This window comes from Protopterus annectens, chromosome 8.part0 (assembly GCF_019279795.1).
Source record: "Protopterus annectens isolate FY-2018-M chromosome 8.part0, PAN1.0, whole genome shotgun sequence".
Classification (NCBI taxonomy): domain Eukaryota; kingdom Metazoa; phylum Chordata; order Ceratodontiformes; family Protopteridae; genus Protopterus; species Protopterus annectens.
In genome coordinates, this window is record NC_056741.1 from 1968505948 (window position 1) to 1968522059 (window position 16112).

At 38.4% G+C, this 16112-nt stretch overlaps 1 protein-coding gene across 1 annotated transcript in view; it reads left to right on the forward strand.

Moving 5' to 3' along the window:
- Positions 1-16112, forward strand: part of CCDC102A (coiled-coil domain containing 102A) — a 402094-nt gene that overhangs the window by 136107 nt on the left and 249875 nt on the right. Inside the window, exon 5 of the mRNA XM_044081499.1 lies at positions 5883-5999. Within this exon, the coding sequence (XP_043937434.1) occupies positions 5883-5999 (117 nt within the window). The remainder of the gene's footprint in view (positions 1-5882; positions 6000-16112) is intronic.

Below are 16112 nucleotides of genomic sequence, written 5' to 3' on the forward strand. Positions count from 1 at the left end.
CTAGGCTTGTAAAGGCTCCAGGGCCATTAGCCTAGTACACACCTATGAACCTATGAATACCCAAAACAGCAGTATTGCATTTAGTAAGTTGCTATTAAAATTCAAGAAGAGGGAAGAAGGAAACAATATCTGAGCTGGAGGAAATATTGACCTTCCTACTTACCAAAGATACGCTGGTTTGAGATCTAGCAGTAAAGCAGTTTTGGCCAGCAGTGACTATGCAATAGTCTGATTCACCATGAGTGTAGCTCTACAAAAAGGTAGGCTATGTGAAAGTAGGGTAGATTTCTGAGACTAAAATGGGGACTGGAGACAAGTGCAGGGAACAAATGGCCTGTAGATGAAGAGAAACACACAGATAAATATGGAAAATGAGCTAGGAAAAAAAACAAGGCAGGGTGAAGAAAGAGACCAGTGAGGATATTTAGGTACTCTATGCAAAAGAAGGGAAGAGAGAAGTGTGGTCAGGAGTATGCAGAAAATGGTAGTAAGAAAAGCAATGGCAAACCTGGGGAAACAGATAGAAAAGGAGTAAAGAGTAGAAAGAAGTCACGTTTTAGATGCTCGGGGGAAAGAAGGAGGATCAAAACAGAGCCACAAAGACTGGTCAAGAGGTGAGAAGAGCACAGAAGAGATGGGAAAAAAGGTAGAAATTCTTAATGAATTATTCCCTTCTGTCTTTGCTAAAAAGAGGGAAATAAAGAATTGAGCATGAGGGAGGGCATATGATACATACTAAGGAAACGTGTAGAAAGGAACTTCAAGGAGTAAAGCGACAGTAATGTACAAGGCCCTGACAGCATGCCCCCAAGCATCTTAATGGTACAAAACCTGGTGAGTGTACTTATGGATCCACTCTAGTTACTGAGCAGCAGTGAGTCTCTGAGGACTGGAGAAAGACCATGCTAGAACCGTACCATAAATTGGTGAGGGAGACATGAAGAAGGACATTACATAAGCCTGATCTTGGTAGCAGAGAAAATCTTGGAGAACATACCGAGAAAGGCTGTTTATTTTCTTTTTTTTTTGGAGAACAAAAGCCTGCTGGTAAGAACTAATCTGGATTTGTGGAACCCAGTCCATGTCATTCTCATCTGACTGAGTTTATGACTGTGTTTCACTGGAATATGACAAATGAAGCACAGTCAGTGCTGCATACTTTGATTCACTACCACACAGAAGGCTGAGGAAGCTTACTGTGGAGATTTGGAAAAGAAGAAAGAAGAGAAGAGAAACTGGCTAAATGAGTAGAAGGATGGCTGGGTAGCAGGAAGCAAAGAGATGTAATTAGACAAATCTTAAAAAAGGGAAGAAAAATAGTTAGGACTTTACAGGGTTCAGTCATCTCTTGCAGCTTTATATCACAGATCATGAGAGGCACTGAAAACTGGAAAATCTTATTAGCATATGACAGTACTGTAAGATGGAAATGGCACAAACATTCAAGGAGAGCTGAGAAGACTTGTAGAGTGGGCTGAAAAGTGTCATCTAAAGTTCTTTTTGTCCATCACCTGCCCTTCACCATTAAGCCTATCCTATCCAGTACTGACTGATTCATTCCCCTTGTGTCTGGATAAAGTAGCATACTTTATAGTGGTTCAGGCTGGATGAGAGTCATTCTCTGAATGGCATGCTTTAGGGTCTAGAATTTTTGTGTTTTTGTACCTACAGATATCTCCATTTGGCTGGGCAGTACAACACAGTATCCTGCTATGCTGAACTCAATAGCAGTGCATGCTTCACAGTGTGTACCCTTATTGGCTGGGTTCATGGTTGCTGGGTCCCAGTGCAATGATCTTTGATACAAGGCATTACCCAAGCAGATTTCTTGTGGTGGGACCAAGCCAACTGCCTCCCCTCAGGAAGGGCAGGCTCACATTGGCTGTTGATGTACATGCATAACATTCATGAAGAGGAGGAGTGAGGTTTAAGGGAAGGTAGGAATTCAGCAATTTTTGTAATGTTGGACTGATGATAGTGGCAAAGAAAATATATGTGATGTATATTGCATTTAAATGGAAAAAGGTTAAAATTGTTTGTTTTCTGTTAATGTATGTTTGCCTGTGTCTTAAGTGCTAATTTAATAAAAGTGTTTAAAAACAAGATCAAGCTGTTAACGAGGTACACCATATTAATAACTATCTTCTACTCTAATATGTATCCTCTACTCTTAATCCATTGTCACATGACTTACTGTGTATGTTTGTATTTTGACAGAATTTATCAAGTCGAACATAAGGTGTACTATTGATAGATTTACTGTACTTTGTAAGTACTATTGTCTTAAACCTATGTCTATATTAATTGTACAGTATGCATACACACTGCTGACCTTATGTTTTGCTTAGACTATAATACAACAGCAATGAACCAAAAATTAAAAGCAAAGTTATCACTGTGTAAATATTGCATGTATGAAGCTTGCTTTTGTTTGCTTACTTTTGTAACATGGACCAATTTACACACACACACACACACACACACACACACACACACACACACACACACACACACACACACACACACACACACACACACACACACACACGCACACACGCACACATGCACACACACACACACACACACACACACACACACACACACACACACACACACACACACACACACACACACACACACACACACACACTCTTTTGCCTGTGTCTGTAGAAGTTATATTTATGTTTTTGACTCTTGTATGTCTAGACCTTTTATCTTTGAGCCTTCATTCTAACTGGACCCTGCCTGTGTTATGACACCATGGTCAACAATCACCAGAATAATTAATTAAACAAATAACTGTCAAAATGTTAGTGTACTGGAGAGAAATATTACTGATATTACTGATTCTTTACTTGTACTTAGGGACTTGCTTGCAGAAGGAAGATAGGGTTAGATAGGAGAGTTATGTTACTGCATTGAATTAAGAGAAGGCTTTTAAGTGGGCTGTACCCAGTAAGTTCATAGAGTTATAGGTTTGATTATCAAGCGTACAACCTAGTGGCTGTAAGAGTCTAGATAACCTTACATCGCCATTTTGCTACCCATGCAATATATCAAGTTTATTTTTGATGGAATGTAATGACTGATTTCTTCTCACTTTAAGGGGAAACGTATTCTGTAACATCAGAAGGTGTTAAATTTACCTTTCACCTTTATTTATTTATTCATTTGACATTTGTTTACTGGCATGGTCCAACAGTGTCAAAAAGAACCCATTTTCAGCAGAAGCTCGGGGAGAAAAGTTGCAAATACAGACTGTAATATCATACAGATGTAACCATAAAAATAGTGAAATACAGAAAAGTAGTTACAGAATTATGTGATGATACAGATTATTCAGAATTTTTACAGCACAAGAGGCATGCAATGCAGATACAATGTAATACATGTTTTGCAACAGGCAATGTATATACAATATAATACATATTACATATTTACCAGTAAAGCTTTAGGATATGGGGACATTACATTCTATGATATATTTATTTTTGTGGGAAAGGTTAAATATTTTTGGTCAAGACAGTAGCTAACTGGAGGCAGATAAGTTATATAAGTGGTATGTCAGAAGAGGTTTGTTAAATATTTACTTAGGGGCTCCTTCTAAGGCAAGGTTGCACTGTCAGTCTACCTTTGTACATGTTACGCTGATCAGTGACGGCCTTTGTTCAACTGGTGCCCTAGGCAAAAGGCCTCCACAGCACCCCCCCAGCACCACCTGGTGCCCCCATCTTGGTCTACCTACACCATCCAGATTACTGGAAAAGTGCCCCTGCCAGAGTGGCACCTTAGATGAATGCCTAGTTTTCCTATGCCCAAGGCCAGCTATGACACTGATGGTGCTGCAGTAGACTTCAGACTTAAAGGCTGTAACTGTGAATAATGGGATGTATGTCGTTTAAATGGGAAATAATAAGCAGTTAAGTTACTGCTTATGCTGCTGCTGTTGGTATGCTTGTAAACCATGCTGATAGCGTGAATAAATGATGCCTATTTGTAGTAAATAGATTTGTATGAGCTTTAAATATTATTCAGAGTAAGGCAGAAGGTTTATGTACAGGTGTGAATGATAAGAGAATTATGATATTCAGAAATCATTTTAAGCAGTAACCTAAAAATGAAGAGAAATTTGGGTGGTAAAAGGATGGGCTGCTTACCAAACAATGAAGAAAAGAAATAATGTTTAAGAATACTTCTTCCGGCATTACATTTTGTCTCACTAATCTTTCTCAATTCTTTGCAACAAAGAACAAAATAACATTCTATTTGGATTTAGGGGTAGTTGAGCTAACCACAAAAGCTCAGTAAGCAGAATTACTTTGCATATGCCAAATTTATGTGGGCTGGGACTATTAACCCTGTTGCTTTTCTTTTTTCACTGTTTCTGGATACAACTTTAGTAAAAGCTAGGAACAGACTAGGTATACAAGAGATCAACATGTGAGTTTCCTTTTTGTTTCCCCACATGAACCAAATACTTTGAAGGTTTGAGTTATTCATTTTTTCTACAAATTTGTTTGCCCACAGTTCTGTCAACATTCCCCTTCCTTGTACTGCAAGCTTATCTAACAAATGGACTAGGCTAAATAGTGCAAGCCAACAAATCTTATCAAAATACTGTATAAGAGCAGAATAACCTCTAAAGTTATTACATTTCTGGAAAAAGGGAATTCCCTGCACAGCATTTTCAATCAACTATGTATTATACATAGCTGCATTCCACAACTTACTGAATTTGTTTCTTTTATCGTTATTCTTGTTTGTTTATCATTTCCATCTTTAAACTCAGCAATGAAATTATTTTTCAGTTATTTATTATTTACTTAACATTTGTTTACCGAGAAAGTCCGACTTGGAATGAAGCCAATTTTCAGCGGAGGCCCGGGGAGAAACACTCCAGACGCATGTCTTTGGCACTAACTTTGAAATTAACATAATTATGCTTAGTACGCATGCCTGGCCAGGAAAACAATAAATTATTTTATTTATTTATTCATTCATTCACTGCAGAATTGAGTCAGCATGAAAGACTTTAAATATTTAGTGACAAACAAAGTGACAATTGTTTAGGGCACCAAATGCTTAGCTTCACTGACCATGGCTAGTCATTGCAACTCATGCTGTAACCACATCTTTCTTTTAAAGATGAACTTTTAACAAATGGCCTCTGGTTGAATGCCTCCCTTAATTGTACATACTACAAATAATATCACTTGTATTTTAAGCATAAATAACATACAAATGTATTGTTCATAGGTTCATAGATTAGTACTAGGCTAGCTGCCCTTGTGGGTCATTTGTATCTGTTTTGTTACTGTAAGTGTATGCAACTCTTTATATACTTTATTCTGTGCATAATTTTCTGTTTGTGTCTTGCACTTTTGTGCCTACGTTATGGCTAAAAGGGTCTGTCGACCAGTCCACTTACCAGATTATCAAACTAAAACAAGTAAATAAATAAATATAACAGAAGTTGTTAAAGTTTCTTTTACTTCCACAAAATACTCTTTTAGTAGAATATTTCTATTTATGAGAAACGTATGAATATGTAGAGTAAAAATGGCCAGTTTATAAAATGTTGCTTTGAAGTTTATGGAAGATATTCATATAAATGGTTATTCTATATGATAATCAGAAACAAATGAGTTATTTAATCACATTTCTGAATCAGGACAGCCTGCCATTATTTTCCCAGTGGAATCCCACAGTGTTCTGTGTAGTCTATTAATTATTATTTATTACTTATTGTTAGTGTTGTGTTAATAGTTCATACAACCTGAAATATAAAATGTCCTGAAGTGTCATATTAGCACACATTATATTATGTAGTAGCGCTATAGATTCCAGCTACAGTAACCCTAAACTTCTGTTTACTTTTATAGTTGAACATCTTGAAAGAGATCCACCAAGATGAACTTGGACGCATGTGCGAGGATCTTGAGGATGAACTTGGGGCTCGATCCAGCATGGACAAAAAGTTAGCTGAACTAAGAGCAGAGGTAATTTATGAAACAAAAGATATTCATTATCAGGCTAGGGTTGCAGCAGTTTAGAGTTCAGTAGTTGTCAAGCTGCATTAATTTTTTTACTTGATTTCAGATTAGTGGTCAATGGGATAGTTAACCATGAACTTCATTCTTCCTCAGTGAATACAAAATTAATTACAAGGAAGGATCGGTAAAGAAGAACAAATATGGAAGGGGAAGGGGAGATTGTTGACAGAGGAACTGGTATGCTTATATCATGAAATTTAATTACAGGCTATGTTAGGTGGGCAGAAAAGAGATGATATTTAGTCTGGATGGAGACCCTGCAATGCCTCACAATGGACAGAGTAAATCAAGTCTGTTGTAAGCAGTCAGAAAATGAGGGGAGGAACTTGATGTTATGGTGTATGTGTGATGATTATATTCCTATATTGCAAACATTTTTCCATCGACTCACAGAATGGCAACCAACAAAAATTAAAACTCAAAAATTTTAATCTCCAAAATGGGATTTAATATGGTTCATGCGAAGGTTGGGGAGAGAATCAGGACCATTACCCATACTCCATTGTGGCCGGTCACTGTTTTGTGCTTCAGTTTTGTTTTGGTCAAGATACTGTGAGTCACCTAAAAAAACATTCAAACACATGCTGCAGCTTTGTGTGCCATTTCATGTGGCTACTGATATAGCTGAAGATACCTTGCAAAGGGAGTTTGGGGAGCTCTTCAGAAGGTGGTTAGCACATTGGCCTTCTTTCTGGTATTGCCAATGCCACATGCTAACAGCACAGAGAAAGCAAAATTACTGATTAATTTGGTGAGTGATTGAGGACTGGAGCTATGAAATGATTCTGGGGTAGTAAGTGACTGGCAACTACATAATAGGATCAGATGCTAGATGCCATGAACCAGTTTCGCCTAAGTCAATTAGAAAGATGTTATCAAGACTGGCTACATAAAGGTGTTTGTATTGCAAAACAAGTACATCACAAATGTTTTATAAACACAATATGCCAACTCAATTTCATAGGTTCATAGGTTCATAGGTGTGTACTATGCTAATGCCCCTGGAGCCTTTACAAGCTTAGCCCAAAAAAATTCCCCAGGCACCGTGCCATCTGATGTTAGGTCACAGTGCCCTTATCCACTAGGGCAACTGGAGTGATCCCTGGGCTGAACTTTCTGTTACCCATCCACTCGTCAGGATATCTCTTGAATAGGACCAGCAAGGTGCTCTGCTTGACATGAATGGGAAGGTTATTTCAGAGTATGGGCAGTCTTTGGCAAATGAACCTGTCCCTCCAGCATGTTCTGTTAATTATGGTGATGAGGATGTGATCTCTGGCGGATGTGGCACAGGGAGATTGGGATTTCTTTAGGTGGAGCATTTCAAGTAGGGCTGTATTGGACATTGCTTTGTAAGTCAAGCAAAGGTCACCTTTAAGTAGATGATAAGAGACTAAGAATAGCTGAAGTTTCTTGAGTCTGTCCATGTAGGACATGTGTTTAAGGCCTAGGATCTTTTTTGTGAGGTACTATTGTGGCCTCTCCAGCTGTTGTAGGTGTCTGGTCTGGTACATGCCAAATGGGGCATTATATTTGATGATTGGTCTAATGAGGGATGAGTAGAGAGGGATGATGACCTCTTTCTTCCTGGATGTGAAACCTTTGGTTATAAGATGTGTCATGTAGAAGGACTTTCTCACCACAGTGGCAATGTGGTGGTCGAAGGTGAGGTGGCTGTCGACCTGGGTGCCCAGAACTCTCAGTGTTCAGTGGACTCCCATCAATGTGGTAATTCAAGGGAACTGAGTTTTTTCCAAAGGGGATGATAACACACTTTTTGACTTTAAGCTTCAGACCCTGGTTCTGACACCAGTCCTTGGTCTCAGAGAGGCCCTTTTGTAGGATGTCTGCATCATTTGGGGAGTAGATAATGACTTCTAGCTTGCAGTCATCAGCAAACTTGGTCAGCCAGAGTCCTTCTGTGTTGGCCTGGACTTCTTAGAAGTAGATGCCAAACAGGAGAGGGCCCAGGACTGAGCCCTGTGGGACTCCACTTGTGACTGGTCGACAGTCTGACTTGGAATCCGCAACTTTCACTCTGTGGGTCCTGTCTGTGATCCAATTTGCAACCCAGTGTATCAATGATACCTGAGTGGGGAATGGTATCAAAGGCCTTAGCCAGGTCGAGGTAGGCTGCATGCACTGCCTTACCCTCATCCACAGCCTTGGTGACTGTCTCGAAGAAGTCAACCAGGTTCAGCAGGCAGGATCTCCCCTTGACAAAGCCAAACTGTTTGGAGATTGCCTATATCTTTGTTAAGCAGGTCCATGATGATGCACTCCATAGCTTTCCATACCAGGCTCGGCATGCTAATGGGGCAATAGTTACCAGGGTCTGTAGTTGCTCCCCCTTTATTGAGCGGGATGACTGTAGCAGTGTGCCATTTGTTAGGGACATAGCATGAGGTAAGGCTGTGACTGAACAGGACACACAGATGTGGTGCCAGTTCGTTTTGTAGCTCACGTAGGATGCAGACAGGGATATTATCAGGTCCCATGGATGCTGTGTTCTTGGCTTTGTACAAAGCAGCTTTTACCTGTGCCACAGAAATGGTGGGTACCAGGCTTTCTTCTAGTATTGTGATAGGGCCCTTGGGGGGAGGGGTAAAATTGGCACTGAATCTATCGGTCAGTATATTGGCTATATCTGTTGGCTCAGTATAGGAAGTGCCATTGTGCAGTAACTCAGAGCAAATCTGGGTATTACCTTGGAGGTTTCTGATATACCTATAGAAGGCTTTGTGGTTGTTTTTGGTGTCAGCCACAATTCTGCCTTCATAGCTGGCTTTAGAGGATTTGATAAGGGATCTCAGCTTTTTGTTGAGACTGATAAGCTAGGATGTTCTTCGTGTTTCAATGTTGCAGTCATCACACATGGGTTATCTGCCTGCAGGTAGCCCACTGTCAGCTTGAATACCAGAGTCTTGGGATTTCTGCATCGGATGCTGTCACCTCTTCCATGACATCAGGTCATCAGAGGTATAAAACATGCAGCCGACGCCATTGCATCAGCTTTTCTTGCAGCGTGGGAGCCCAAAGCAAAAGCAGTTCACAAGTGCCAGTCAGCCGCTACCTGGAATTTTCATTGTTCGAGTTTCAAACCTGAAGTCTTGTAAAGCTAAGTACCCCATTGGGGATCCTTTTATCTTGATCTAACAGATGTCAGAAAAAGTTAATAATTGTCTTGCCTGTGGAAAGCAAATACCTCACAGAGATTTTCATTCTTACTGCGTCACCTGTTTAGGCCCAGACCACGACATTCCTCTCTGTCAGTTTTGTGCCTTGTTTAATGCCCAAACTATTCATTGGTGGGCTATCTTTGTCACTAAATTCTTTTGCTCTCGTTCTCTGTATTCTGAAATGGCGTCGATAAGGCATCCGACTACCGATCTTCTGAAAAAACGTAAAGATAAAGACAGAGACAGACCGCATAGGTCCCAAACTGCCGACGACGCTTCCGTTAAGCTAGTTGCCAGTCCGCCAGTACTCAGTGTGGTGCCTTTGCAGCCCCTGATACCCACTTCTACAGATTCACAGGCCTCTGCTGAGACCCATTCAGAATCTGGTATGCCGCAAAATGCTTCTTCGCCTATGGAACCTGCAGATGTCTCTACCTTGAATGGGTCCAGAGCCGCTGTGCAGGCACCGGCTTCTGAGGGTGTATTCTGACCTTCCAATGTTCGTATTAAACTAACAACTTCATTTTTGACTAAAACTACCGAGTTTCACAGGCCCAGAGTTCGCACTACGCCTAGAAAACTGACAACAAAAGTGCATGCTCAAGCTCCCATGCCACAGAATCAAATGCTGAGAATGGCTGAAGACCTTATAACCTTAATTAGGGGAAGCCAGCCTTCCCCCTCTAAAAGACAAAGAATTGATTTTCCTTCTGATTCTACAGACCATGAGTTCGATGACTTTGATCACTCTGATTACCAGGACTTACCCTTATCTACCTATGAGGATTCAGATGCAGAGAATTCCATTCCCTCTGCCTCCCCACCAGAGGATTTATCTTTTGGTGAAACCTTGCATACCTTAAGAGAGCATTTCCGCTGGGAATACCATAGGTTCATAGGTTCATAGGTTGGTACTAGGCTATCAGCCCTAGGGCCTATACAAGCCTAGCCATAACAATTCCCTGGCTATTTCTTCCCACATTATTTACTTTCCTGGACCCCTGTCTAGCAGGGCGACTGATGTGATCACTGGGGTGAATTTCCTTTCTCCCATCCAATCGTCAAGGTTCCTCTTGAAAAGGTCCAAAGAGGCACTCTGCTTGACATGTATGGGCAGTCTATTCCAGAGTCTGGGGGGTCTCTGGGTCAGGAACCTATCCCTCCAGAATGTTTTGTTTATTGTGATGACAAGGTTTAGATCCCTGGAGCGTGTAGCTCTGAGGGATTGGGATTTCTTTAAGTGTAGCATGTCCAACAGCTCTGGGTTTGACATGGCCTTGAATGTTAAGCAGAGATCGCCTCTGAGTAGACGATATGCGACAGAGTATAGCTGGAGTTTTTTAAGGCGGTCAGCGTAGGGTATCTGCTTTAGGCCTGTGATTCTTTTAGTGAGGTATTTCTGAGGCCTTTCCAGTTGTTGTAGATGTCTTGAGAGGTACATACCAAATGGGGCGTTGTATTCTATAATGGGTCTAATGAGGGATGAGTACAGTGGGAAAATGACCTCCTTTTTTCTGGAAGAAAAGCCCTTCATGATGAGGTGTGCCACATAGAAGGATTTCCTGACTGTTGTGGCGATGTGGTTATCGAAGGTGAGACCACTGTCCACCTGTGTCCCTAAGTCTCTTATCACACTTTCTGTGTTTAGTGTACTGCCACCTATATGGTAATTCATGGATACATGTTTTTCCCAAAGGGATAACAATACATTTCTTGGCATTGAGCTTGAGCCCATGGCTCTGGCACCAAGCATCTGTTTCTGTAAGGCCCTTTTGTAGAGTATCCACATCATTTGGGGATTCAATAATGGCTCCCAGTTTGCAGTCATCTGCAAACTTTGTTAGCCAGAGTCCCTTAGTGTTGACCTGTACTTCAGAGAAGTAGATGCCAAACAAGAGTGGCCCCAGGACTGAACCCTGAGGTACTCCACTTGTCACTTGTCTGTTGCTGGATTTGGAGTCGGCTACTTTTACAGTGTGGGTTCTATCAGTAAGCCATTTAGCAACCCATTGGGTGACATAGGGATTAATGCCCAACTTAGTAAATTTATATAATAATAAAACTTCTGACTCTGCCACGTAGCAATTGTTAACTTTTTATTATTTAAAATAAAACAAAAACAAAGAGGTAAGCGCTTTCGCGTATGCTACCATACGCTTCATCAGACAATTTAATAGTGTTAATATCAGTGAATTTATAGGAAGGCTTAGCCTATTAGCAGTTAAGTTAAATTAATCAATTAAATACAGTAATAACACATTTAAAGGCATAGAAGACCAAACTAAAACATTGAATGTTTAACAGGGAGGCTGCATTTATAAACATGAATAACTTGAATGCTAAAGGACAGTCAACATGAAACGTCGTGTATGTTTTAAAATTTATATAAAAAGTTAAAAACACATGAGAATATGGTAATATGTATTTTACAATGTTATAATATTGCTCAAAGCTCATCTCAGTAAACGTTACAGCATAATAAATAAAATGTAAACTGTAAATACGGACATGTCAAAGGTTCTTCAAAAACCATAATAACATTTCTTGGCTGAAGATATATTGGAATTTAACCATGCCTGATATCTATATGTCTATATAGAAAAAATTCCAGTATTTGAAGCTATTAAAAGAGCTTGCTGCAACTATAATTTTCTTTTATATTATTTTAGTATCGCTAGAAAATTATATAGCGCAGGAGCTTAAACAAATTGCTAAAATGTTTCAAAGCTGAAATAAAATATTCAGTTATTCAACATATGTTATATATAAAACTATTTATTATAAAAATTCTAAAAACATGTATATTTTAAGATATATTACAAATATGTTAGTAAAAATATATGGAATATATATATTAATATGAGTAATAAATATAGATATTAATATGAATATAAATAATGTGTAATAATAAATATGTTTGAATTTATATAATACGAATATAAGTATGAGTATAGAATTCAAAATTAATATTCATTATGAATATCTTTAAAAACACATTTTTATATATGAAGTAATAGAATCCAAGCAAAAGCTGAATAGCCGTAATTATGTCAGTATAAAAAGGTTAGGTTAAAAAATTTTACCTTGTTGTAAACAAAATCCAAGTGAAAATGCATGATAAATCATTTAATGTGAATACTAAAAGGAAACTATTAAAAGAAAATATCATCTCAGGATAAATTCATCTTGATTATTTAGGAAGGATCTAATACTGATATAATTGTTCAGGCCTGGCGGATAGTGGCCTCTTAATCTAAGTATCCATTTAAGTTCATTAAGTTCTAAATGATTTGGATAGTCACCACCTCGTTCTGTTACTTCTACCACTTGCAGTACTCTGAACACAAAAGAGTGCAGTGGATTCAAAATCACATGTTTAGCCAGAGCATTCAGCTCATTTCTCTTCCTTATATCATATTGATGATTATAAATCCGGTTCTTAAGTTTCCTTTTTGTAAGGCCTATATAAAATGCATTGCAGTGTTCACATGTAGCTAGGTAAACTAAACCCGAGGTATTACAATTTGCTCTAAACCTGGGTGTGAAAGTAAAATTGAGTTCTGGATGCATAAAAACTTGGTTTTTGGTAATAAATTTACAATAATTGCAGCTATGACAAGGATAAGTTCCAAACAATACATTACTATTTGGATAGGTGTTCAATAATCTTGGTTTTATGTCACATAGCAAAGACTTTAGGTTCTGGTTACTCCTATAAACTATGTGTGGAGATTGACCAACTATAACTTTGGTAGGTTCATCCAACGTTAAAGTTCTCCAATTATTAACTAAAATTCTTTTTATGCTCATGAAGTCATTAGTATATGTGGTGATAAAAGAAACTCTTTCAGTATAGTTGGGTTTATAATTAGTATTGTTGAAATTAGGGGGCCGGTAATTTGTTCTAACTTCATATGAAGTCAGAGATTGTGGAGACAGCGTGTTGTCTCTGACTTCCATGACTAAACCATGGTTATATCCTCTTGATAAAAACATGTTAACCATTTCATCAGCTTTCGTGATCAGGTCTTGATTGTCAATGCAAATTTTACTGAGTCTAATAAACTGGCTTTTCAAAATGCCTTTGAATATATGGCGGGGATGCATGCTGTTGTATTTCAAAATTGTGTTTTTCCAGCACTCTTTTTTATACAATGTAATTATCAATTTCCCACCTCTAATAGAAATACTGGTGTCCAAAAAATTAATCAATGAGTAAGAGCTTTCAAACGAAAACCTCAAAAAGGTGGTGGTGGTTTCTAAAGAAGCTCTAAACTCATGAAATTCTCTGATGGAGCCATCCCAAACAATCAGAATATCATCAACAAAACGCTTGTATAATATTACTTTGTTGAAGGAAGGATGTGTAAAAACATGATTCAGTTCCCAGTGGTGTACCACCAAATTTTGCGTGTTTGCACACGGAGTTCCCATGGCTACACCACAAGACTGGAGGTAAAGTTTTTCATCAAAAGTAAACACATTATTGTTTAGCACTGTGTCTAGTAATTGACATATCATAATAGCTTTATTTCCTTTCAAATCATGATGGAATTGTAATAATTCACGGATAGCCTCAATTCCCAAATCATTGGGGATTGAAGTAAACAGGCTTTGTACATCCATAGTAATTAAAAGATGTTTATTCTGAATGAATTCAAAGTCTATAGATTTTAAAAAACTAATAAGTTGGTATGTGTCTTTAAGGACAGTGGGTATAGCTTCCAACAATGGTCTAAGTGTTTTCTCTAAGAAGATGGAAATATTTTCGGTAACCCATTTAGCACCAGACACTATCAGTCTCATGGGTGGTGGGTAAATCCCTTGTGCATTTTGGTAGGCCTTTGATGACTGGTATTACGGATGGTCAACATGAAAATAATTAAATAAACTCTCAGTTATCTGACCACACATAAGCATATCATACATATCTTCTCTAATATTCTTAATAATAAGACCAAGTTTGACTTGATCTATCAAAACATAAGTTGTATCAGCTTCCAACATGTTAAACATAAAACTGTTATAATCTGCTGTGTTAAAAATGGCTAAGCCTCCTCCTTTATCAACTGGTCTAAAAGTAAGTGAAGCATCATGTCTTAAAGCTTGCAAAGATTGTATATTGTTTCTTGACATGTTAAAGAAAACGCAATGTTTAATATCATTATTAAAATAATTATAAAAGTCTGCTTCACACAGTTTCACAAACGATTCTACATGAGTAGGCATGGCAGGTGTAAATGAACTTTTCTTCTTATAAGCTGAAGTACTGCCTGTATTAAGTGTAGGATTGTTGCTGTCTTTATTAAAGAGCAGTTTCAAACTAACCGCCGGCAAAGGCGTAAGTCAATTAATAAATCTGACAGTATGCTCCCTCTTGAGGGAACAAATGAGAGACCATTATTTAATAATTCAATGTCACTTGTGGTCAAAGCATAGTCAGATAGATTAAAAAAGAGGTTGCTTACTGTCTCTGCCTTCTCGACTGATGAGTGTTCATCTCGCCTGATGATTTCGCTTTCCTGCTCTCCCAGCTGTTTCTTCTTCCTTTGGGAAAGGTTTGTTTCTTGATCGGCAAGGGTAAAAAAGGGTTATTCTCATAATTATTCCTTTTATTAATGGCTCCCGTAGTGGTTCTTAAGGCTTGTGCTGCATTATTTGCTTCCTGATTCGGTAGTGGCGTTGAAACAAGCGAAAAACGCCAGCAGCCGAATGTCTCTGGGCGTGGTAGTGAAAGAAATCATCGGCGTATCAGCACCAGCGCCAGATTCAGGTGCTCTTGAACCAATGGCATCCGATGCTGTTAATGTAATGATCTAGCGCCAAGTTCAAAGCTGGTCTCTCAGCAATGCTGAGTATCAAAAGTTCTCGCCAAACAACACATTGCCAGTAGAAAATCCTTGAAGTCACGTTGGAGTTTTTAGTTTTTATTTGTTGCAGCTTCAACGATATGTGTTTACTTGATAGTATAGATTATCTAACTTCAGGGAACAAGATGGATGACAAAATTTTTCTTAAGGTCTGAATGGAGATCAGTAACCTTAGATATCAGTTCAGTTTCAATTGGTTCAAAGTACTCTAATAACAGTTTCATATATTTGTAGCTGGTTTCAATGTTAATATCTTTTCAGAAGCAGGGATGCGCCATAGGTAGGCATAACTAGTAAATACCTCTCGGTATGAGTTTATAATGAAGACAAGCCTCTAAATGCTTGCGTTGCCAAGCCATTCTCTGTAGTTTATATAAATCATTTTCTAGTATTTTCATACTAGATTCAAAGAGTTCAATGTTAGAAATATCATTGTCTTTTACTGTAGAAGCAGCTACTTTCAGGTCCAGAGCCAATAAAGGGTTCGACTTACTAGATGTTATGGCTGTCCATTGTTGCTCATTAGTCGTTCGCCTCGGTTCCGGATTATAGTCCAACTCCAAATCCATATTCGCCATAAAAACGTGTGCAGATAGGGATCCGAAAAAACAGGAAACAAGTAAAAAACAAGTACGGATCTCTAGGTGCCAAAGAGTCAGTAGTTAAAATCCTGCTGTAAATATATAATAATAAAACTTCTGACTCTGCCACGTAGCAATTGTTAACTTTTTATTTAAAATAAAACAAAAACAAAGAGGTGCTACCATACGCTTCATCAGACAATTTAATAGTGTTAGTATCAGTGAATTTATAGGAAGGCTTAGCCTATTAGCAGTTAAGTTAAATTAATCAATTAAATACAGTAATAACACATTTAAAGGCATAGAAGACCAAACTAAAACATTGAATGTTTAACAGGGAGGCTGCATTTATAAACATGAATAACTTGAATGCTAAAGGACAGTCAACATGAAACGTCGTGTATGTTTTAAAATTTATATAAAAAGTTA